Consider the following 23,895-nt stretch of genomic DNA (forward strand, 5'->3'; position numbering starts at 1 on the left):
GCGCAACATGAGCTATAATATTGACAGATAAAGATCACAATGATTAAAGCTGTACAGCTGTGTATTTCACTTCAGTGTAGCGCCTTGCACCGAAGCGTAATGGTTCGCGAAACGCACGGCAGGTTTTTGGTCATTTTGCCGGTGGAACGTTCTATCGCAACAGGGGTGCCCTAATTCCGACCTAGTGTTTAAGACAGGTCGATCTGAGAAGAGAGTTTAGAAATTATAATACACAAATTATGACTAAAACAATCTACAACTGTTTTTCTGTCCCAAACAAGTAATCTTTTTACGATTACGCGACTTGCTCCAAAGTGGCTGTTTGAAAAGCAAAACCTGCATTTTTGACACGCTCGTCAACCCCCGAACAAGCGTCGAATTCACACAAATTTTTCACTCGTCTGTTGTCGGAGTGTACGAACTAAAACAAACTTAGTGAGATTACCGATATCAATACAAAAACTTTGTCCATTCTTGTGATTATTTTTAGGCATGTGCTCCCATGCATAACGCCGCAACAAGGATTTTTCAAACTAGTACGGAATTAGGGGTAGGTCGGAATTAGGGCACCCCCCGTTAACGTTATATTTGACAATATTTCAGCCTATTGGCTTCCACTGTTGGACATTGTCTACTCTTTTGCTGATCTTGCTCAAATAAGCCATCGTTTTTCTTGTACAGCAATATGGTTACTTCATTCCTCATTGCAAAATCTGAATGTATGTTTTAACCACATCCATTCAATGAAGATTCCCATCATTACACAGGACGAGAAGAACCAGGTTCTGACGGCAGAGGTCTGGTTAAGAATGGTGAGTTTGCAATATTTTTATTTGTCAACAACCCTTGTATTATGTATAATCAAGTTATGCATTTGACTTATATCTGTCTATTCAAATACATTGCCTGTACATAGATCTGGTACGTTGGACTTGTACCCAAATACGTGTATACCGGTACGCAGCACCACTACACATGCTTTATATTTTCCCCGACAAACTCCTGGACGAAAGATTGCCTACAGACGTGTACTGCCAAAGTTCATGGTTTGAATCTGCCATCCATTCGGTGGTCGGTTACCTTCTTGTGCACTTTACGTTGTTCCAGAAATGGACTGACGAGTTTCTGACCTGGAATGTGAGTGAGTACGGTGGGATAGAGACCATTGCAACACAAGCGGAGAATATCTGGAGACCAGACATGTTCCTTTACCACAAGTAAGCAGCTTGTCAGCGACTCACGTCTTTTAAAGGATATCGTAGTCAGATGATTACATTACATATGTGAACATTTCATCCTTTTCAAATGTGCATGTGCCTTAAAAATCTTGTCTAGATGTATGGCACTAACCAGAGGATTACGCATATCTTTCATACCTTTTCGTAAGAGAGCAATGTGACATTATCTGAATAGCGTTATACATGTAAGTCATTCAATCGGTTAAACTACATCTACAACTATTTGAACATGTAAAAGACCCAATTACATGCACTGTCAGGTTACGACTTTGACATGTACGGTAGAGAGTTGAAAAATTGTCATTTGATGTTTTGGTACTGATGAAAAACTGAGAATCTAATCTAATCGACCAAAACTTACAGCGTAAACCACGAGTTTGGCGGGTGGCTGGAGGATGTGGTGATGATCTCTTCTGACGGCCAGGTGGACTGGAAAGCCCCCGCCGTGACCATGTCTGCCTGTCTAGTGGACGTGTCTGACTTCCCCTTCGACAAACAGAAATGTTACCTACAGTTCGGCTCCTGGAACCAGGACGGTCGCCATGTTGACTACTTCAGTGAGAGCGAAGTTGGGGACATGGCGAATTTAATCCGGTAGGTCACGTGACACCTACAGACAGAAGACGTTTAATCATATTTACCTAGGACTAGTTGTTTTAACAGTATGCCTATTGGCCCTTGCTCTGCATTCCATTGTGCTGAGTCACACAATACAGTAAAGACTTTCATTGATTTAGTCGACCTGTTCCTCTTAATAGTTCACTTTACCAATACATTTGACCTCTGCGGCGTTAGAGGTCTACTACAAAAGATCACCAACAACCAAATATTCAGCTGATGCTTCGACACTTTTGAAGAAAAATGTTCCCACATGATTCTGTCATGTTATATACGGAAACGTGACGTAGGCAGTAGGTACGTAGTCGATTAAATGTGCCTGTCACTTTCAATCGTAAAAATATAAAACCTCCGTGTTCCTATTTTATAGAAACGTGGAGTGGGATGTACCGAAACTGTCGGTGGAAAGACACGAACATAATTTCAACGGTGTTCCGTATCCGGACGTGACCTTCACCATGCACATGACCCGGCGATCCACGTTCTACGTCATCAACATGTTCCTGCCCTGCGCCCTGCTGGCCTTCGTGGTGGGGGCGACCTTCTACCTGCCGCCCGACTGCGGGGAGAAGATCTCGTTCGGCGTGTCGGTGCTGCTGACTCTGACGGTGTTCCAACTAGTGGTCGCACAGGAGGTGCCGCAGTCAGAAAGCGTCCCCACAGTAGGTATGGACAAACGTATGTTCCCATTTAGATGTAGAAACAACCTCCATATTTGATGCAACGATATTATGCAGAATCACATTTATCTTATATTCCTCTCTTTACAGCTTGACGTTAAGATTATCTACAGCCTTTATCTCATTCTGACTTGAGAAGACAGTTCATACTTCATCGTTGACTTGTTAATTTTTTCTTCGCAGGTCTGTTCATCATCGTGTCACTGGCGCTCATGACGCTCTCCCTCCTGGCCACTACGTTTGTCATGAACCTGGGAGACTCTGGTGAGGAGAACCACCCGGTACCTGGGTGGGCGCGGAAAGTGTTTCTCAAGTACATCTCTAGAGCACTGCTGATGGGCGACCAGTCCGGACAGAACGAGGACGAGCTTTGGTACCGGTACAACGCGTACCCCTCACCCGAGCACATGAAAAACAACACTATATATATAAACCGCAAAGTAGACGGGAACAGCATATACTCTGGTACCGAACGGAGATCGAGACTTGGCTTGCCAGCTAGACCAGAGAGGAAGAGCCGGGCATCGCCGACCAAGCTGGAGTACCTGCTGGAAATCAAAGGCGCGGTTGAAGAAATCTCCGCGTACATGGAGAAGTTGGACACGGTGAAAAACATCCACAACGACTGGAAGACGCTGGCGACAGTGGTGGACAGGATCTTTCTCGTTCTGTACCTGGTGGCCTGTATCATCGCCCTTGTGGTGACCTTGCTGAACCTCAGGGGATTCATGGAGCCGGAAGGGAGTCATGCCGGAGACGACACATCATAACGTTTTCTCAAGTTGCTTCAGTCCTAAAATACATGTACTGTGCTTGGCCTCAGTGAATAACAAACAACAAAATGCTTCCCAGGGTAACTGGGCCTGGGTTTCTGGTTTGCCCCCGCGTTAATACACATCATGTTATACGCCAAGGTTACTCACTTCGACGCGGTAAAAATTCTGTCGGCGTGTCGCCTCATGACGCACAATTCGAAATCGCCCTCTGCGGAAATCAACTAAACTGCAGTCGCCTCTTTAAACCTCCTGGTTAACATTCTTGCTACCTTCGCCAAGAAGGTAATTTATACGTTTTTGTTCCAAGGACATTATATAGTGTCCTTGTTTATACAGTCACGAACTCGCGAAGACCTTCACAATCCAAATACTAGTAATACATATACCTGAAAGCCGACATGTTTTTATACCACACAGCACGTATACACCTGTCTACCTGTCACATAAGACTTTCTAGCCGGGATTCACCAATGTTGTCTGTACATTTTTCTATACCCGCGTCATAGACCCCCTGGGTTCGCCCATGAATACTGTATAGTGCGACCTTCCAAGGCATTCAATCCTTGTTCCTAGAAACGTAACAGACAACCGGAAACGACCCACACAGGAAGTGATGACCGTGCTTTTTTAAGTTCTATCTATGACTCGTGGTGAAAGGTATTTTGGGGTGCGGAGAGAGATTTGTCCTCGTGATCTAATAAAGACATACAATATATATATATATATACCCATGATCATTCACGCGTGTGTAGCAGGACTTATACTAGTATATAATTATGTACTTGTTGTTGTTTACGGCGTTTATGCTCATGCACAGAAAAAGTACACAGACGTGTATGGCATAAATTAAGTTAAAACAAGGACATGAATATATAGGAAAACGCCACAAGGCCTGATGAGGAATTAGGAAAAAAAGACAATCATTTCTTGCTAATCTGAGATTGAGATCCGAGGACAGCTACCGTTCGCACGGTTACCTGTCATTGAATACCTGGAACAATGGACGTGAATAAAGCTTAGACTAGTCGGGTCACAGACTACTCTGCCCTCTAGCTACTTCCGTTCCACCAAGTGCTAGCAACCGTCACATGTGAGCAGACCACAACAGTTGAACGCGCGACTTCAAACATGGCTAACTATCTGAAGTGGCACGTCTCGATGGCGTTAGCTGTTCTGTGGTGGACTAGTTGTGGATATGTTGAAGGTGGGTGGTAACACGTTCGTGTGCTTCTATGGATATACTCGTAGAAGTCAAGTCTGGGGTAGATTGTAACTGGTGTAATCAAACTGGGTGTGTAAACGTCTGTTCAGCTTCAGGTGACGAGGGGTGTATATAAAGTACAACAGGAGCAGGCACTAGAATGGAAATATGATAGATCCACATTAAGGGGTATATCCCAGAAAGTACGGCGATACATTCAACAATCAAATCGTGTTTGAATTTGCAGTCGTAACGCTTCGAATTCCTGCATAAGTGAACGAGGTACACGATCACCGGTAACCTTTATGATATCCTGTGTGTGTTTTTTTGGGAGGGGGGGGGTACTTATTCAAGCTCCGTCGCTGCTACAGCTTATCTTCAATCAGATACAAGTATTTGGAAGAGTAAGTATTAAATAAATCTGAATGGATACACATGTGTTTGGGTGCCATACTTGTGGGCGTACTTTGTTCCAGTTCAGAGAGCGCGGCATGTGAAGATAAATATCACCGCCGAAGGTAGGCCCGAGACATCACAGACACTCAACCCCCCTCCCCTTCCTTATATTGTTACGAGGTTTTGCCCACGGACACTAGTGAACAGGGTGAAGAACTAACAGCAATGGCGGGACGAGTGTTTTCCAAATCATAGCACTAACCTAACGAATCACAAGGTTCGCTGTTTATGTGAGCCTTGACAAGTTGTAAATCATATGAGCATAAGTGTTTGAGGAGAGATCAAATTAGTTTGCGTTCAAAATATCGTTAATTTGCAGTACAAAATCTTAACAGTCCGATTCCTTCAGATCTGAAAGGTCAGCTTCTGCTTCGCTGATTTTCAAATACAGTATTTTCAAGTGATCTTCACACTAATGTTTCTACCGCGACGTCATACATTCTGTGTTCTGCTGGATTGCCCATACTATTTCAACCATGTCCCCCGCCATGACCAACACACTACACCTGCACTAGCGTGACGGCTTACAGACTAATGCCCACACGTTGTTGACATGTAACAAAAGGTGTGAGGTGCGATGTTAGGATCCACCTGCTAAGAATAACCTTACATAGACAGACCTTGTAATAACAGTTCCACGTGTTATCATACTGCACGCCAACGTTTACTTTTGTACATACGAGTAAACCGAATGGAGGAGTGTGTCAGCTCACTAGCTTCCACCAGGTCTTTCTCACCTGGGTGGTTTTGTTGAGATTTCCCTCACACAAATCAAAACTGAATTTGTGAAATTCAAAGTGCACAGCCCGTGTATCACAGAAGCACTCATGAGTGTCACTGACATTTGAAAGAAAACATGGGGAGAACTAGTAGCTTATTTACAATGTGCCCTACTACTAGTAGTCTGTGTGTGTGTGGGGGGGGGGGGGGGTCGTGGTTACTGTTCATTTCGTTTCGTGTTCAGCGTTCGTTTCTTTGAAAGAAATACTAAGTCTTTTGGGGGCACTTACAAAAATGACGTCAATGCTACTGTGACAAATATTAATAGGGTTTTGCAGTTCTATACTAACACGGAAATATGAGAATATCTCCATTCAGCGTCCAGCCGTTTCATGCTTTGTGTCAGAGAAAACAACCGATTAAGGTACATGTGCTTTCGACACAAAATATTCCGTAAACAACCAGACGTTGACGCACGGTCTCACTGGAGCATGAACTTGGACATGAACGGACAATTTACGGAAGAAACACAAAACCGCAGGGAGAGGCTGTAGTTACACAGCTAAGCTGATAAGCTCGATGTAGCTTCCTGCTGGTAGGTTCAAGCACTGCCCGTATCTTCACAAGCCCATCAACGTTCAAGTTTTATTGGCTACACGAGACAAAGGATCTAAACGAAGATTTAAACTGAAACTGTTAGAAATATTTCATTATCACAATGAAACGTTTCAGATTCAGCATAAATTTGTTTCGTACGAGTACATATGAAGAACTACCCAGTAACAGACAGGTACATGTATTTTGTTTTCATGCTTGTGTGGCGATGCTCCCTTCTAGTACGGTGGTCTCTGAGCGTCGTCCACAAAAGATTAGTCGGAAAGTTGTAGTTGTTAGTGTGGTTTTATTCCCAGTCAACGGAGTTACACAAAGTATGAGTCCCTCTCACTCCGCTCAAGAGAAGACTCCCCTGGCCACAGCCAGGCGGAGACTCTCCAAGAGAAGACTGACTCAAGAAAGCATCTATCTCTCTGATGACAACTCTGTTTTACCTTGAACTAAATTAAGGGACTTGTTTACTACTTTTTAGATGAATGGACTTCTTATAACTGAACTTGAAGTTGTCCCTAAATCTGTGTTATGTGGCCTAGAAGAAGGGACTATTACCATATTTAGTTATGTTTTACGGTCCTACCTTACGTAACCTCAGTATACGTGTAACCTCAGTGTTCCACCCATTAACCCTTACATTCCTACTGTGTCCTTAGACTGTATCCTTAGATGTCCTTACAGTGTAAACAGTGTCCTTGAATGGTGGATGACCTTGAATGTCCTCAGTGATGAATTTATACTGATTAATATAGATATTAAATTAACCGTTACGTCATCTACTCCATCTACTACGTGACATCTCTCCCTTCCTGAACAGGCAACGTCCGCGTTGCCGTGAGGTGACGTCAGAACAAAAGTTATAAAAAATAACAAAAAGTATGATACACGTATATCGACTAAAATATAGTATAACACTCAATGTTAGTGAAACATTATTCTATACTGTTATCTCAAGTAACGACTCTACAGCTTATAAGAGTCCTGTAGACTGTCCATAATCATCGAATCAATGAATCAGTTCTTATCAGTTCTCTTAGTTCATCAACAGTGTTTCCTTGTGCCCTCATGGCTGTCACGCGTCGCCACTCCGCTCTCCCCCTTGGTGACCGGCTTGCGCGCTCCCGCCGTCTCTGGACGCAACACGGGACCACAGGAAACGTCAGTCAGGAACTCCGTCCGTCTGGAAGATGCAGTGCTGGGTCAGTGCCCTCGGCATCCCGGCGAGGTGCTCTCACGACCGCATCGTTACGTTATGCGCGTCGGACCGTCTGGACGTCGTCTTCCTCACGTCGACTTCCTGTGGAGTTCACCTGCAGGGGTTGGGGTTCGGTGGAACAACGCATGCAACCAATGGCACATACACATGTACTACAGTACAACCGGTCTTATTCTCCTAAGACCCTACACAGTGGCACCAACCACGTGCCCTGCAACACGAGTACTCGTAACACTAGCGGCCAGCCTACCGGGCTGTCACAAACCGCACACGGTACCAATGTACCCTTCAACATGACACCTATTGTCACCTCTCAAATCTCGGCATCCACATGCCCTCAAAAAAACTCAGTGGCACCACCTGCCACCCACAACTCATGGCATCAACCTGCCCTCAATAGACTCAAATCTGAGAAAACTGCAGAACCTGATTATGAATAACTGAATCCTGGACTTAAATCATCTCCCTTGGCCTCATCTCCTGGTCAAAAATTTTCTGCCCTTTTTTTCACAAACGGTGTTCCTGTATATAGCTAGTCTCCCTACCTAACTCTATCAATGAGAGTTACCCATGGAAATCTAAACTGATGTTCCTACCAGCCGAATGCTCTCGTGATGCCCAAACATTCCCGCTACCCGGCAATGTTGCCCGAATGTCTGGCTTTCCAAGGCATCGTCCTGCAATCAGCTCCTACCCCTACTGGCATTGGGACCCACCCATTCTATCATGTTCATATACACATTGAACACACTACAGTATTAGCACGTTAGTATAATATAAAACACAACCAACTAAACTACCATACTGTATAAAATATTCAACTCAAGGCAAGGGTCTCCCTTCCTGCTTGCCTTGCCAGGACCCACAAACTGTACAAGTGGTTCCCGGCCCACTAACTTCCGAGTCTCCTCTGACTCCAATTCCGCCCAACAGGCAGCCATTACTCAGATGCTGACGAACTTCAAAACCCCTAAACATCCTTCCCTAGCTGAACACAACTGGCTGACAAAAAATTACAGCACAACTCACTGTTTGAAGACAATGCTATGCTGCAATTCTAGGTAAAACTCAACATAGAAACTACAGTTTTTACGACTAAGAAAATTCTACACAAAAGACCGGTGCTACCGACAGCTAGTGTGCCAAATGGAAGCAACTTGTCGTTCCACCCACCTGCTCTGGTATCCAGCTCCACATCAGTCTCTCCTTCTCCGTTGTAATGTTGGATCGTCCACCCCAGCCATCGCTACCAAAATGTGGCGATGAGGACCCCAGCCGTACTACCAAAATGTGGCGATGAGGACCCCAGCCGTACTACCAAAATGTGGCGATGCTCCCTTCTAGTACGGTGGTCTCTGAGCGTCGTCCACAAAAGATTAGTCGGAAAGTTGTAGTTGTTAGTGTGGTTTTATTCCCAGTCAACGGAGTTACACAAAGTATGAGTCCCTCTCACTCCGCTCAAGAGAAGACTCCCCTGGCCACAGCCAGGCGGAGACTCTCCAAGAGAAGACTGACTCAAGAAAGCATCTATCTCTCTGATGACAACTCTGTTTTACCTTGAACTAAATTAAGGGACTTGTTTACTACTTTTTAGATGAATGGACTTCTTATAACTGAACTTGAAGTTTCCCTGAATCTGTGTTATGTGGCCTAGAAGAAGGGACTATTACCATATTTAGTTATGTTTTACGGTCCTACCTTACGTAACCTCAGTATACGTGTAACCTCAGTGTTCCACCCATTAACCCTTACATTCCTACTGTGTCCTTAGACTGTATCCTTAGATGTCCTTACAGTGTAAACAGTGTCCTTGAATGGTGGATGACCTTGAATGTCCTCAGTGATGAATTTATACTGATTAATATAGATATTAAATTAACCGTTACGTCATCTACTCCATCTACTACGTGACACTTGTATGGCGCTTCAAAATCCATGACAGCGTTTATTCAGTAATTCCAGTCACTGCAACTGTAGTCTGTGCATATATATATATAGTGAGCTCGAGCAAGATGTACGACAAAATATTGACAACAACAAATCAGGAAAATGACTTGTGTTCGTTCATGCAGGACAAGTTAGATCCCGAGAAAAACCACACATGCTGCGTCTGTATGAAGACTTGCTCGGCGAGAACAGCAGCTATACACCCGACGTGAGGCCCGTGTATGACTCCCGGACCCCCACCGACGTTACTGTCAACATGGCACTGGCTCATATCATAGACATGGTGAGCGAAGCAAACAACTAATATTACTGTTTCTACCCAAACGAACTTAAATTCTGTTATTGCCTTGTTACAAAAACTTGTTCTGTGAATTGGATTGCGTTAATGTCCACAACCAACATGCGGAAAGGTTGGTTGTTTGCTTTTTGTTTGTTTGTTTGTTTGTTTGTTTGACCGGTTGAACATGGAAGGGTCGGTTCAACAAATTTTCATGTGCATAATTTTACGGTGACGATGTGGCGTAAGCCATGCCATGGCTTACGATGTAAAATTATGCACATGAATACAAACACCATAAACCAGCCAGCTGTAACAAGAACACATGGGTTGTCAAAATCGCAGTACCAATATGTTTGCTTTATTCCGAATGTTTGATATATTACTTTATTTGACTCACACCTTTTGTCTTTCCGTTAGGACGAGAAGAACCAAGTTCTCACTGCAGACGTTTGGTTGAGACTGGTGAGCCCCTTTCGTATCCATGTTTAATTTACTCTGTAATCTCCTTTATAACGTTTGTGACATAGTAAGTACATAGGCCTCCGCGATTCTATAATCATATCCATGTAAAGAAAGGTCCAAACCTCTGAAACCTGCATTTTAAGCTAAGTAACTATTCATGCTGTATGTTGACACTTTTCAGAATTGGACAGACGAGTTTCTGACGTGGAACGCGACCGAGTACGGAAGGATAGACCTCATCACTGTCAAAGCCGCCAAAATTTGGCGACCAGACTTCTTCCTCTACCATAAGTAAGTATACGTTACGGCTTCGTTGTCAAGCAAATTTCACTTTTGGTGGATTTAGCATGGCTTAGAGACACGTCCATTTTTGTGGCGAGCTATTAAATGGCATGACGTTAGCTACAGCGAAACTCATACATTGGTTTGTACCACTACCACAGCGTGAACCACGAGTTTGACGGGTGGCTGGAGGATGTGGTGATGATCTCTTCTGACGGCCAGGTGGACTGGAAAGCCCCCGCCGTGACCATGTCTGCCTGTCTAGTGGACGTGTCTGACTTCCCCTTTGACAAACAGAAATGCCCGCTGAAGTTCGGCTCGTGGAACCAAGATGGGCGCCAGGTCAACTATGTCCAGGGTGAAGATGGAGACTTGAAGAACCTTATCGAGTAAGACATCTCCTGCTGACAATGGGAGAAACAATGATTTTAGTCAACCTGTTCCTCTTAATAGTTCACTTTACCAATACATTTGACCTCTGCGGCGTTAGAGGTCTACTACAAAAGATCACCAACGACCAAATATTCAGCTCATGCTTCGACACTTTTGAAGAAAAATGTTCCCACATGATTCTGTCATGTTATTTACGGAAACGTGACGTAGGCAGTAGGTAGTCGATTAAATGTGTCTGTCACTTTCAATCGTAAAAAAATAAAACCTCCGTGTTCCTATTTTATAGAAACGTGGAGTGGAATGTATCGAAACTGTCGGTGGAAAGACACGAGGGAAATTTCAACGGTGTTCCGTATCCGGATGTGACCTTCACCATCCACATGACCCGGCGATCCACGTTCTACGTCATCAACATGCTCGTGCCCTGCACCCTGCTGGCCTTCGTGGTGGGGGCGACCTTCTACCTGCCGCCCGACTGCGGGGAGAAGATCTCGTTCGGCGTGTCGGTGCTGCTGTCCCTGGCGGTGTTCCAGCTGCTGGTGGCGGAGGCGGTGCCTCGGTCAGAAAACATTCCGGCAATAGGTATGGATAGCAGATATTTCTTCACATAAATGAGCATCTTATTTGCATAATCAATGCCAAAACGTCAGTCATAAAGGTACTAGTATACATCATTTGGCGAAGGTATGAGGTTGTCAAGAACTGGAGTTGGACATGATAGTACTAGTATTTTGACGACGACAAATGACATACATTTACTATCCTCAATGGCTTTGGAGTCTTTTGTTGCACAGTTTATGACTGATTGAAAGATTGCCTCCCTTGTCATTCCGCAGGCGTTTACATCATTGTGTCTATGGCTCTGATGTCCCTCTCGCTCATCGCTGCTGCGTTCGTCATCACACTAGGCGACTCCGTTCAGGACAGCAAGCCGGTCCCTGATTGGGCGCGGAAAGTGTTCCTCAAGTACGTTTCCAAGGCCCTGCTGATGGGCGACCAATCACGACACGGTTGGCATTCCCGTGAGCACAGCTACAGCCCACCAACCACCTTGCCGCTAACGGAGATGAACGGCTTTGCAAACGGAAACGGCATGTATTCTGTCAACAGGGATTATCCTAGCGTCCGATCTACCATGTCTACGAATATGTCCACAAGCTTCTCACACAGTCACCCCGCATTGGAGAAACAGCTGAAGTATCTCAAACAAGTCCAGTGCACGGTGCAGGAGATTCTGAACAAAATGAAAAACGTAGACATGGTGCACAGTGTCCACAACGAGTGGAAGATTCTGGCCAAAGTAGTGGACAGAATCTTCCTGGTACTTTACATCATCGCTAGTGTCATCACACTGTTAGTGACCTTTCGCAACCTCCGAAGATGATTGCAATAGCTCAATTGGTAGAGTGCTCGCTTTGTAACCGGGAGGTCGTGAGTTCAAACCCCGACCGGGTCATACCAAAGACTTTAAAAATGGTACACATTTCTTTCTCTGCTTGAGAAAAGGGTGTGGGGAAAAGGTGTAGGAAAAGAGTATGGGAAGGTCAAACACACAGCACTACCAGCTGACTACCCCCCTGCTGTAGTGCCCTGCACAACTGTGTGTCGCCCAAAGGCTACGGAAATGGACATGGGCACCAAACCCTATGCTCTGCATAGAGCACGGGAGAAGATGATACAAATGGGAGAGAAGGCTAAGATAGCAAAACCTTTTTTCAATAATCTTAACATTCTAGTCTAAGACGTCCATATATATATAATATGGAGCATTCTTATTGAGTGCAACTTGTATATTGATGGGCATGCACGGAGATGAGACACAAGACGGTATTTGTTGTACATATGCACTGTATCCATGTTATATACGAGTATATGCATTTCATTCAAGACAAATTCGTTCGACGGTATGTTGACACCAAAGCGAATCGGTATTCGCTAGATTCCGTCTAACTGTATTTTTTCACGGTGATTTTTTTAAGAATTTGAGAGACGCTCTTTGACTATTCGGATTTATCTTGAGTTGTTTCATGTTACTATGTACTTATTATCCAGTATCCAATTGGAAAAGCATCTCAAAATGTTTTTTTCTCGAATTACACTGGCTAAGAGAGTTGACTATAGTGAAGGCATACATGTTGTATATTCTCGGAAGTCTGTAACTATATATATATATCATGAAAATCATGAGAGTGATTTTACTGATGATTTTTTTAAATTCAAACTTTATTCATTTGATTAAAGGCAACATTACATTACATACATGTATACATAAAAACAAAGTTTACAAGTTACAAAGTACATGTTTGTACATTCTGTTGTTTACTAGGTTGAAGTATAAAATGATTTCTGATTTGAAATTACGGTAGATCCATTGATGTGTATCTATCATTGTTTCTGTTACGAGTATTACACCAGTTCTTAAATATAACATACTTTGCAATCCCTAGTAATAAGTTGATTATTACGTATATTTCATATGAGTTCAAGTAGTTTGTTTTGTATCCCAGCACGATTTCTCTCAGATATACTAGTACAGTACATTTGAAACACTTACATATCAAGATTTTACTGATGATAGTTCAAGTATTTTTTGTGAAAACCATGTGACGTAGAATAAAAAGATACAATACTTTGGTACAGTGTATCCCAGGTTGTTCGCTGGCGGAAAAATTAAATCGGGAAAGTGTGACTTAGCAAGAATGACATTTTGTGTCCATAGCAGTGAGAATGAAACCTTGCACCAGCTTATGTTTGTTTTACACGTTCCTTATTCCTGGTGGTCTGCAACACTACACAGGCTACGTGCTTACACGGGAGCGCACCAATGTAGAACTCTTTCCTTGGGGAGCGAGAATTCAGTCAGGTGTAAAGATCATGATCAGAATTCGAACACCAGTTTTGTGTTTGTCGTCTAAAATTTGTCTGTTTGGCCTGCAATATTGTAAAAGGAGTGATCATGGAAGACTGAGAGTGATAAACTGAATGAATGTGGGGATGTGGGGCTTAATGCTGTGACAGTTTTACAGGTGCGCATGAAGCAAACGGCACAGTATCATTTGGCTGCAGTCTAATAAATCTAAATCTAGAAAGATCTGTTACCTGCATTCGCAAACAGGTTCCGAATTGTAGTATGATACGTCAGGAAAAAGACAAAAGAAAAAGACACAAATCGTGAAAAGGAAAGGAAAACTTTTATTTTCATCTCTATCACAGTGAGAAGCGGTTGAACACATCGAGAAAAGCGCCTGACTTGAAGGTGTCTTCCTCTAACAGGGTGAGCAGGTGTTTTGCAGGGTCGTCCGGGCTCTGGATCAACCCTTGGGACTCCATGGCCTTAAATCTGTAGAGTAAGAAGAATAATTTTTGTTGGAGTGGCATATTACTATTGGCCTAATGCTTCAAAAGAGGCGAAAACAAAGTTCAGTCAATGTTGGTATAACCCCCAACACATCAACGTCTATTCAATCGGGTCGGGAGACGACACAGGCTTCCGTTCATCTTTAACCCTCTACAATTAACACCTCACCAGTAGTTTGAGGGGAGAGGCCAAAGGATAGGTCAAAACCAGCTGGTCAAAACTAACCCGTCTTCAACTATTTTCACTCCGCATGACCTGGTTGTGTGTAACATATCGGTCACCATCGGACCTGGGGAGTAGTTGAGCACGCGCACATCGGGCTCCTCTGCCGCCATCACCTGCAACAGAATAGAACCAAACGCGAAAATTTAAGTTCATAATGATCGCTCTGATGATACCGGTTGTTTGGAAGATATTTTACTGATTTCGTTGTTGTTTTTTTTCTGCGATAGAATTTTCAAAAAATGCCCCAAACAGTTTACTTGATGAAAGGATGGCGGGTACGGGTACGGCGTGCGTCAGACTTGTAAGTTGTATCCATCAATTTTAAACTCAAGCCTCTATAACGTCGCACACAGCAAAATCGCAGCTAGGGACAGTGAGCGTACGAAGCGGGCCAACATGCAACACAGGCTGACTACCAGGCAAAATAAGTTGCAACAAGGGGTGGGGCTCGTTTTCCTCCTCACAAAGGAGGGGCGTATGCAGAAACATCAGCACTCCGGTCAGGGACTACATGAATGTACTCACCTTGAAGAACATGTTCCTGGCCGCCTTGCCGCTACAGTACAGGGCGTGGTGTTCCAAGGGTTCAATGGCAGTTCCAGAACTGATGTTTACTACCGTTCGTCTGACGGTAGAGGCCGAGAAGACCTAAAGGAAACCGTTAATAATTAGTTCGGAATTGTTACAAAAAATGTAAAATTTCATTTCTTAAAATCATGCTATAGTTCTGCACAATGTACATTGAATATTGATTTTACCAACGCAACCCGATGAAACTATTCACGGATTGGAAGGAGAGACTTGGACTTCGATATTTGATCATTTGATAGGCTTAGCTTCTCTTAATTAGAATGGCAACAGACTCTGCTTAATATATGTTCTACATTAATAGCCCCCTGCCCTGAATAAAAGTTCTAGAAATAAACACCTGCATGAACTTGGCCGTCAGAGCGATGACAGACGTCAGGTTGGTGGCGTAGTACTTGTTAAGAATCTCAGCATCAGAATGTTCTGCTGCCTTCTTGCTCAAATCGCCCAGGGTTCCCGCGTTGTGGATCATCAGAGCATTCTTAAAAGTGCCTACCGATCGTCATATAAAATCAATATAATTTTTTTAACATGCTATTGTAATTATGATGCTGTATAAGCGCAAAAATGATAAAAGGCCTTCCTACTAGTAGTAGTTTTTGCCGAGTGCGTTTTTGGTTGTGAGTTTTGAAAGTAACATAACTCACATTTCCGTGAACTGTTTACGAAGATTAGACCTTAATTTGCATTATTTTTATCCAGTGTATGCATGTTCATGCATATGATATAATTGGCATGGGGGTAAAAGTTCACTCACTTGTATCATATGTACGTTATGCAACTTACGGCGGGATAGAGAGATACGAATATACTTATAGTCAGGCAAGTTGAATATTTGGACGTCACGTGCACAGATGTATGATAGAATTAATGTCTTGAGTGCTGAAAATTCAATCTTCATAATGCCTAAGTTTTAAATTTTGACTCAGTAATCAGTAGCGTGTCCTGGCAGATCGATGTCTGGTTTAATACCTGGTTTAACGTCTGCAAAGATGTCGCAGAAGTGCGCGTGGTACACGGTGGAGTCCTCCATGTCTCCCGTCACCAACTTCACCTCCAGCTGGTTCGGACTCTTCTCCTCCACCTGCCGTTTGGTCTCCTGTAGACCCTGGAGCGAGCGGCCGGTCAGCACCAGGCGGGAGCCCTCCCCCAGTCGCCCCGCCAGCTGCACGGCGATGCTCCGGCCCAGCCCCCGGCTCCCTCCCGTCACGGCACAGAACGTGGCGGGGCCTAATAACACGGCTGACGAGCCGACCGACGCCATTTGATTATCCCACGTGTTCCTTTGGGAGTGGCGTTATCATAAAAGGGTGATCTTACGAAGGTCAAACACACATGTGTAAAGACAACTTAAAGCTTCCGCGTAACCTTTGAACGTTTAGCTAACCTTTGCACTTTGGCTGACTCCTATAATAAGGTTTCCGGTGACCGCACGGGCGTTGGGTACTCTTTCAGTTGAATGGAGTCTGTCTCGGCCACCGAAATATCTGTTTGGAGATAAGTTCCCTCTACGGTAATGTTCCATATTACTGAGTCACCTTATGGTCATAAACTTTAAAACTCCCCACACGGTGAATACTCTGTACTGTCCTACCATGGCCTACATGTGCCTATGCACGTCAAGACCAAAACAAATCGGCTATGTATACCTGCACTTCTGTATAGTACCGCTAGTCTGTACATGTGCACGACAAATCGTCCCACTGGCCCGTTGGACATCTGGCTTATATTTCACGGCTTGTTGGCGGTAATTATCCAGTGCTACTGCCATTACGCAGAGGCAGCTAAAGTACCGAAATGCGAAGAACGATTATACCCATGCATTCCTGTATCTCACACCTCAAATATTGAATTCCTGGTCAGGTCAGGTAGACAATGGTGTGATTGAAGGAAGCTATTGGATTGCTGTTCTTATTTACCTCCTATATATTGATTTACGAAGGACAATTACATGTATTGCAGTCCGTCGTCGTCGTCCAATATGTCATCATCATCCTGTCCGATATGTATTGAACAGAAAAATCAAGGGATCGAGGGGCTTTAGATTAACCCCCTCGGGCGCTAATTATTGGTATTGCACTAACTTCGAAGTTCCACTGACAGATCGAGACAACCAATCGTTAAAACGGTGTGAACTGTGAATTATCGCCTATCAAATGACGGAGAAATGCCACCTTGCTCTAACAATAGATCAAGGACATTACTAGTATACAGAAGTCCTTGAATATTAATAGATGTATCGTTTGTTCTGAAATTTAATTGACCGAACTTAGGCCATTGTCAGAAATTGCTTTTGATTCAGTTGAGTTGGTCACAAAAGATCAACATTTCCATGTGTATTTGAAGCCAGACAAGTTGCGTGCAGTTACAATCGGACATTTATCATTACGTCCACGTGAAGAAAACAATGCAGCACTTTATTGAATCGTCCTCGTGTGATCAACTTTTGCTTAGATTTGCGATATCTTCATATGTATCTGACCATGATCTGACACAGTTTCTGTCTCTTATTCTTTCAGTCTACTTTATATGTATATAGTATTATACGTTGTCGAATGAGGTGCTGCGTTCAGCCTAGGTAGCAACTCGTCTCTCGACTGTATTTTTGTCGTTCCGCCACATATCAATCATCTGTACTGAGTACATTAAAGGTAACATTTGACACAGTAGTAAATCAAATGGATTGATATAGCCTAAAGCCGTCGAATGAAGCGGAATAAGAAAGATACAAATTACATAAATGTAACTATGATACACCCAAACACAACAGTGACGTCAGTAGCCCCGCCCCCTGCGCAGACGCACTGCGCAGTGGTGGTTCCTCACCAGTGTGTTTATCATGTTGCCAGGCACAACAATAACACTGGGCTCACGTTGCTATTTTATTCAGTTTTCATAGCGTCAAGAGAAAGTTCAGGTCATTTCTTGGACGTGGGGACATATTTCATAGTTTCGTTAACATTCTCGGGTTATCAAGATCAAGTTTTGTGTTAATTTGAGGGGACTTTAGCTGGGAAAAACATCGGTGCATATAGTGCACTGTGAGGTCGACTGCCTTACCTGAATTTCATACAGGTGTCCTCGAGTGTCCAAGATGACCAGTTACAGGCTTACGGACAAGGATTCGCTGCCGAGGCTTCCTCGTGGCGGCCTGAGCAGTGCCCCTCCTCGGGCCGGGCTACAGACGCTGGATGACTCCGGCCTGGTGTACGACATCGGGAACGAGCGGCCGTTCCTCGCGCGCTCAACCCCGCCCGCCTCCCTGTACAGGACCGCCGACCGCCCAGCCTCTCCCGGCGCCTCCGGACAGACATGGAGGCTCATGCAGGAGGTGAGAACACGTCTACATGTCTGTAGTTATTTACCTGGTTACGTTAGGTAATGTATGATGTGTTTATAATGCACAGAAAGCGGACATAGAACATAAATTCCATTGTATACTGAAAGCAAGGACCTTGCTGAAAGCGACACAGGGGTCTGACACCTCATTATTCTAGATTAGGCGGCACAAATTAGATTTTATGGATGTCATCCAGACACATATCAAATATAATTGAAGGATGTGAGAAGAGGTTTAGAAATGTAGAAAATTACAAAATAAATGATGTATCTGTGAATTCTATTAGTTTTGCTTTCACTAGCACTGTGGCAACCAAAAAACAATACATTTAAAGAGTTTAAAGACAAGATTCTAATATTAACATATCATTCTCCACTTGTTTAATATCATGACACTCCAATATCTATATAATGTTATAAGTCATCGTACACAGCCAAAATACCTCTTGCTAAAGGGGAAGTGTTCAATGACAATGTACTAAATGTACAACTTACTGACACAGAAAAACAACTCATTTTAGAAGAGGGGGAGCATCATATTTCAGTCCTAGAATTTAAAGTGGCCTTGTGTCAAGGTTCCTGAAATCCCAGTGAAGCAGAAAAATGGTCCTACTTCCATTGTAAAACACTTGTGAGCTAACTGTGAAAGTAACTTATTAAAATATGCCCGAGTGATTAGGTAAATATAACAGTAAGTCATTAACTTTCACCCTAATGAGTGAGGTGACATTTTGTATCACATTAGTACTGATAATGAGATCATGCAGCAGGCAGAAGGTTAACCTTTCTCTGCCTGATGACCTAAAATACATGTACTAGTTGACAATGTGTTATTTTTGCAAGGTTCTTGCAGCCACTTTTCCATTTCAAACCAGCATCAAACCATTGAATCTTTTTTTTATTTCTATTCTGTTGATCACATATTCAGTGTCTCAGCCCCAAAGTCCAGGTTTTCAAGATTTATTCAGCCACAAATATTTTGGTGCTACAACCTTAAGTTATATGAATTTACAGTGTTCAAATCCCCCCGGGTATGTAGAACATCCCCGAGGTATGCGGGAGTTGAAAAAGCTTTATGCAAACAATTATTGATCCATGTCCTAGATTTTTGAAATACAACGTTATGGGACTGATCAAGTCACTTGACATTATACCCTACTATAACTGTTAATAATCTGGGTAGTTGACTATTTAGTCAATACTGTCCTTTGTGTGTTCATGTATGCAGCCCTGTCCGCTGCTGTTAATCATTACGTGATAGACCTCAACATCCATTGACGTGCGGGGACAATGAATGCCTTATGTTTAGACTGTACATAGTTACATCATAGAAACACGTATTTATCAATTATAGATGCAGGAGCAGCTGAAGCTCTACAAGAAAGAACTGGAGAAAAAAGACGACTTGATCACATCTTTGGCAACTGGAGGGTAAGGATATGATTTATACATTTCTATAATTTCTTTCATAGTAGTGGTTTGTTCTTTTCCCTGTAATATTTGCATTGTGTGAGCCTCACACAAACTGTGAGCTAAAGTCTTCCTACCGGTATTGAGTTTTTGGTTAAGTAAAATATATAGAGTTTGGAATTGTCCTAGATATGGTAACTATTACCTGGTTGCTATCCTGTTTAGTTTACCAAGGCTTCCAAATATTTGTGAGGGAGTGAAGATGGGAGCCTGGTGAACTAGATAGGATGGCACACCCAGGCAAAGATTTAGACAAAAGGTTAAGCCGGGCAGGGCACGCGATCCCTTTTTCTGTCAGCAAGCATAATTGCAGGGAGCCAGAATCCTCAGAAACTGCACCACCACAGCATTACGTGATTATGAAATTACTCACAGCTGCATTATTTTAAACCTTGTGCATTTTTTTCATCTGCCAAAAAAAGATTTCTGAATTTTTGCCTATTGCTATAGTATTAGAATAGAGGTACATCTTTTAAAACCTGTTACATACATACTAGAAATTTCAGGTTGCAGGTGGGTATTATTTCATGCCCTGCTGGGATCAGGGTATTACCTGTTGGACAGGTTGTGACAATTCAGTCATCCATGTCATGTGTATTGTATTTATTTTTCCACTCAGCCTTTGCTCCTTTTGAAAAGGAAAAATCCCATGCCTAAAACTGTGATACACAGTGTTTCCTTTTTTAGGGAAACTGTAACAGTTTCTCTTTGCTGGCTCATACACTGTATATCTTGATTGATTACATGATTGCGGTAGTTTTATTTTCACTGTGATTTTGCTATGGCCAGTCTTTCCTCATAATCATGACACTGCAAATATGTGTTTCATATATTTACTGTACTACAGAATTGTTTCGATTGCAAACTTCAAACAATGCAAGAACCTCAACTGCAAAAATAGAATTTACAGCAGATTATGTGCTACTCACCATGGGCGTCATTATTTTCCACACTTGGCTAATCTTAATTCTTATTTCCTTGTTTTCCTGCAGTAAAGGACCAGAGACACCAAAGGTGAGACTCAGCTATATCATATCAAAGGGATTTCTTTCAACATCATGATAAGATTATTGTTTTCTACCCTTTAACAATAGCTGTTAAGTGACAATCAATGATGTATGATTTATCCATTAGTTTCAGCATAATTTCTGTGATTAATATATTTCACAACTGTTCTCTAAATGGTTTTCCATTGTTGCTATTTTGTAGATCAATGGCTACTTCTCATCTGGAGACCCTGCCTATCCCCCCCAGCCCCCATCCCAACCTCCGCCCACAGGGGGCCGTACCATGCACTATCGCCTGGCTGCGGAGAGTGCCACCGGAGAGCTGGCCGCCATGCAGGTTAAAGCTGAGCGACTTCAGGCGGAGGTAAAAAATCCTGACATTCTGCTTGTATGTTGCAGGCAGTATGGGCATGGTTATTGCCTAATTCCATGATGCTTTGAACAAATTACATATTCAGCTGCAGCTGTTTTCCCCAATTCAGCTTCTTTATGGTATAAGCTACCAGTAAATGTAGTGATGTTTTAAGGTGACTTTGAATTGAATGTCCTTTTCCTGATAGCTGTGCCATTTGTGAAAGGGCCTTGTGTTACACCTGTCTATTTCTGACTGAAGCTATTCTTGAATAAAAAACATTATGACAACCACCAAAGAGGAACATGGAAACAATTTTCCCATAAAACCTTTGCCTCGCCCCATCCTCTTGAAACTGAATATGTTTTCCTTTGATTCCAGCTGGGAGAAAGCAAGAACAGGTGCGCAATCAAAGACGTGCAAATCCGGGACTTGGAGACGGAGATACAGAGCTACAAGGAGGACAACGCGCGTCAGGTGGCGCTGGTGCAGACGCTGCGTAACCGTATCCGGGAGATGGAGGACGAGACCGGGACGTTGTCTGTGGTGAAAGGTCGTGGGGAAATCACCATCCAGGCGCTGCAGAAGGAAGTGAGGGAGTACCAGGACAGGGTCGCAGAGCTGGAAGGAAGACTCAGGTAAACATCATGTCTTCAACCTTCACTGGGAAAAAAGACAATTTCAATTGAGTAGCAAAAATAAATTTCTCATGGGGGAGAGCTGTTGCAAAGAGGATTATGAAAATTTTTGAAAAATTATTTTTTCGACCGGGAGCTAGGGAAGGATACATAAAATTTTCTATTTTAGGTGAAGGAGTAATTTTTTTTCTTAAGCTTATTTTTCAAATTACAGTGCCTTCATTCTTCTTTTAAGGACAATAAAGACCAACCAAATTTTAATGCAACCCTTTAACTTTTAGTTTAATAGATCACAGGAAGCTCTGAGACTAAGAGGAAACCCAAACCATTATTAAAGATTACTAAAAAATTGATCATGTTCATGCACAGATACAAGGAACGGAGACATGTCACATTTCTTACTGATCAAAACTCCAGGTATAAACGTCTTTTTATATTGTATGCCTCTTAGCAAGGAACAGGTCAAGCCATCATTTAAAAGACATAATTTTCTGTCAGCAATGTATAATGAACAAAAATAGTTTTATTGCTGGAAAAGGAGGTCTTTCACTCAAGAAGGGATCTCTTTAAGCTCTGACCTATTCCTTTAAAGCATGGAATCCCCTAACAATCACAAAATTACTGTTCACCAGTAGATGCAATGTTCACTTGGCAGAGTAACCCAGGTGATATGGTTATAGTCTTGGTGTAATACCCACTATAAGGCCTTAGGCCTGGTCACATACATGTATGTCATGCATCATGACATGCATACAAAATTCAGAGGTCTAAATGGTACGGAAAATGCTGTCTTAGAACCAGCTGGTTTGCTCACGTCTTGATATTACAAAATTCTATAACATAAAAATTGTACCACGACCTATGATGATATGTGACTGCACCTTAACTGTGCAATACCTACATGTAGACAATTTTCAGGAGATGAGTCAAAAACTTATCTCACCTTGTGTCTGACAGTAAGTGCTAAATGTGTTTCTTCCCTCTGGCACACAGGGGCCACATTTCTGAGCGCGAGGAGTCCGAGCAGAAGTCGCAGTCGTGGGAGAGGAAATATCGTGACCTCTGCACAGAGGTCGGACGCTGCATCAGCCTTGACACGGCAGCTGGCAGCATCCCTGATGTCATTGAGAAGGTCACTCACAAGGTGAGACATGTTGGGATACCAAAACCTTTAATTTGACAGCAACAGTTCAAAGATTTTGTGCCATGAAGCATTGGCTAAGAGTGCTTGAGCCAGTTTTTATTGTATTTGTTCCACACCAACCTTTTATCATGTTTAGATTATTGATGGGTGTGTTTTCTTCGTCCGTAGATCAACTCCATACTGGAAGAGAACACCATGCTCCGTGGACGGCTGTCCACGCTGACTGAAGCACTGAACAGCAGCGAGCTGGAGACCAAGGCCAGCAGGGAGACCATCATGAGGCTGGTGTCAGAGGTCAGCCGCGAGCAGCGAAACTTGTCTCAAATCAACACCAGTACAGAGCAGTTGAGAATGGTGAGTAGAGGCAATCTCTCTGAGTTGACCTGCAGTTGTTTTCTGATCATCTAGACAACTTTACTCTGTTGTCAACGGCACACCCCTTTTATGTCATCTGTACTGCATCTTTATTTGGTAAATTCTCCTTTAAGGCCACACCAATTTAATTTGTTGGTTCTCGGATTCGCCTCTTCATTTTTTTGTGATTTGCAAAAAAAAAAAAAAAAGATTCTGGTTCTGAATCAACTCAAAAATGCTCATATTTTGCCCCCAACAGTTGAGGAAATTCCTTTTCTTCCTAGTTGTTACAGTTTTTTCCATCTATCAATGCAGTGGTTTGATTAAGGTGGTATGGAAGGGTGGCTGAGGACTTTGGGGACATCCTAAAAATACTACTTAGGATTACCTATGGCCATTGATTTTTTTTGTGTGAGTACCTTAGTGCAAGATGATAATTTATGCAAATTTTGATGACGTAATCATGACGTCATCTCGAGTTATGAGCCACGCCCCTTTTAGAAAAATCAATTTTCTGGCCAGCGCTTTGGTTTTATTCACCA

General features: G+C 43.0%; 4 protein-coding genes across 10 annotated transcripts in view; 3 read left to right on the forward strand and 1 right to left on the reverse strand.

Moving 5' to 3' along the window:
• LOC109474837 (neuronal acetylcholine receptor subunit alpha-10-like) overlaps positions 1-3,980 on the forward strand; it is a 14,817-nt gene extending 10,837 nt beyond the window's left edge. For 2 of the 5 annotated variants that reach the window (XM_019775268.1, XM_019775270.1), the window contains exons 3-7: positions 768-812; positions 1,108-1,217; positions 1,602-1,832; positions 2,227-2,522; positions 2,720-3,980. In XM_019775268.1, the coding sequence (XP_019630827.1) occupies positions 768-812; positions 1,108-1,217; positions 1,602-1,832; positions 2,227-2,522; positions 2,720-3,306 (1,269 nt within the window). In that variant the 3' untranslated portion in view covers positions 3,307-3,980. Of the gene's footprint in view, positions 1-767; positions 813-951; positions 1,218-1,601; positions 1,833-2,226; positions 2,523-2,719 lie in introns of those variants that run through there. The other 3 variants (XM_019775272.1, XM_019775273.1, XM_019775269.1) reach the window with 3 other exon arrangements.
• A 333-nt stretch (positions 3,981-4,313) lies between these two features.
• Positions 4,314-12,762, forward strand: LOC109474843 (neuronal acetylcholine receptor subunit alpha-9-like). Its single transcript, XM_019775285.1, has 7 exons — positions 4,314-4,516; positions 9,587-9,744; positions 10,159-10,203; positions 10,385-10,494; positions 10,647-10,874; positions 11,165-11,460; positions 11,715-12,762. The coding sequence occupies exons 1-7, from the start codon at positions 4,441-4,443 to the stop codon at positions 12,260-12,262; spliced, it is 1,461 nt and encodes a 486-aa protein (XP_019630844.1). The 5' UTR covers positions 4,314-4,440; the 3' UTR covers positions 12,263-12,762.
• Positions 12,763-12,854: 92 nt separating this feature from the next.
• LOC109474867 (sepiapterin reductase-like) lies at positions 12,855-16,683 on the reverse strand. Its single transcript, XM_019775329.1, has 5 exons — positions 16,022-16,683; positions 15,390-15,541; positions 14,987-15,109; positions 14,462-14,574; positions 12,855-14,218 (listed from the first exon to the last, which is right to left on the reverse strand). Exons 1-5 carry the CDS (start codon positions 16,311-16,313, stop codon positions 14,086-14,088), a joined length of 813 nt encoding a protein of 270 aa, XP_019630888.1. The 5' UTR covers positions 16,314-16,683; the 3' UTR covers positions 12,855-14,085.
• Positions 16,684-17,851: 1,168 nt separating this feature from the next.
• LOC109474823 (coiled-coil domain-containing protein 170-like) overlaps positions 17,852-23,895 on the forward strand; it is an 11,046-nt gene continuing 5,002 nt past the window's right edge. The window contains exons 1-8 of one of the 3 annotated variants that reach the window (XM_019775231.1): positions 17,852-18,380; positions 19,743-19,819; positions 20,851-20,872; positions 21,068-21,229; positions 21,599-21,855; positions 22,225-22,272; positions 22,849-22,999; positions 23,168-23,353. In XM_019775231.1, coding sequence (XP_019630790.1) covers positions 18,144-18,380; positions 19,743-19,819; positions 20,851-20,872; positions 21,068-21,229; positions 21,599-21,855; positions 22,225-22,272; positions 22,849-22,999; positions 23,168-23,353 — 1,140 coding nt within the window. In that variant the 5' untranslated portion in view covers positions 17,852-18,143. The remainder of the gene's footprint in view (positions 18,381-19,742; positions 19,820-20,850; positions 20,873-21,067; positions 21,230-21,598; positions 21,856-22,224; positions 22,273-22,848; positions 23,000-23,167; positions 23,354-23,895) is intronic. The other 2 variants (XM_019775232.1, XM_019775233.1) reach the window with 2 other exon arrangements.

This window comes from Branchiostoma belcheri, unplaced genomic scaffold, assembly GCF_001625305.1.
Source record: "Branchiostoma belcheri isolate BF01 breed outbred unplaced genomic scaffold, Haploidv18h27 scaffold32, whole genome shotgun sequence".
NCBI lineage: Eukaryota > Metazoa > Chordata > Leptocardii > Amphioxiformes > Branchiostomatidae > Branchiostoma > Branchiostoma belcheri.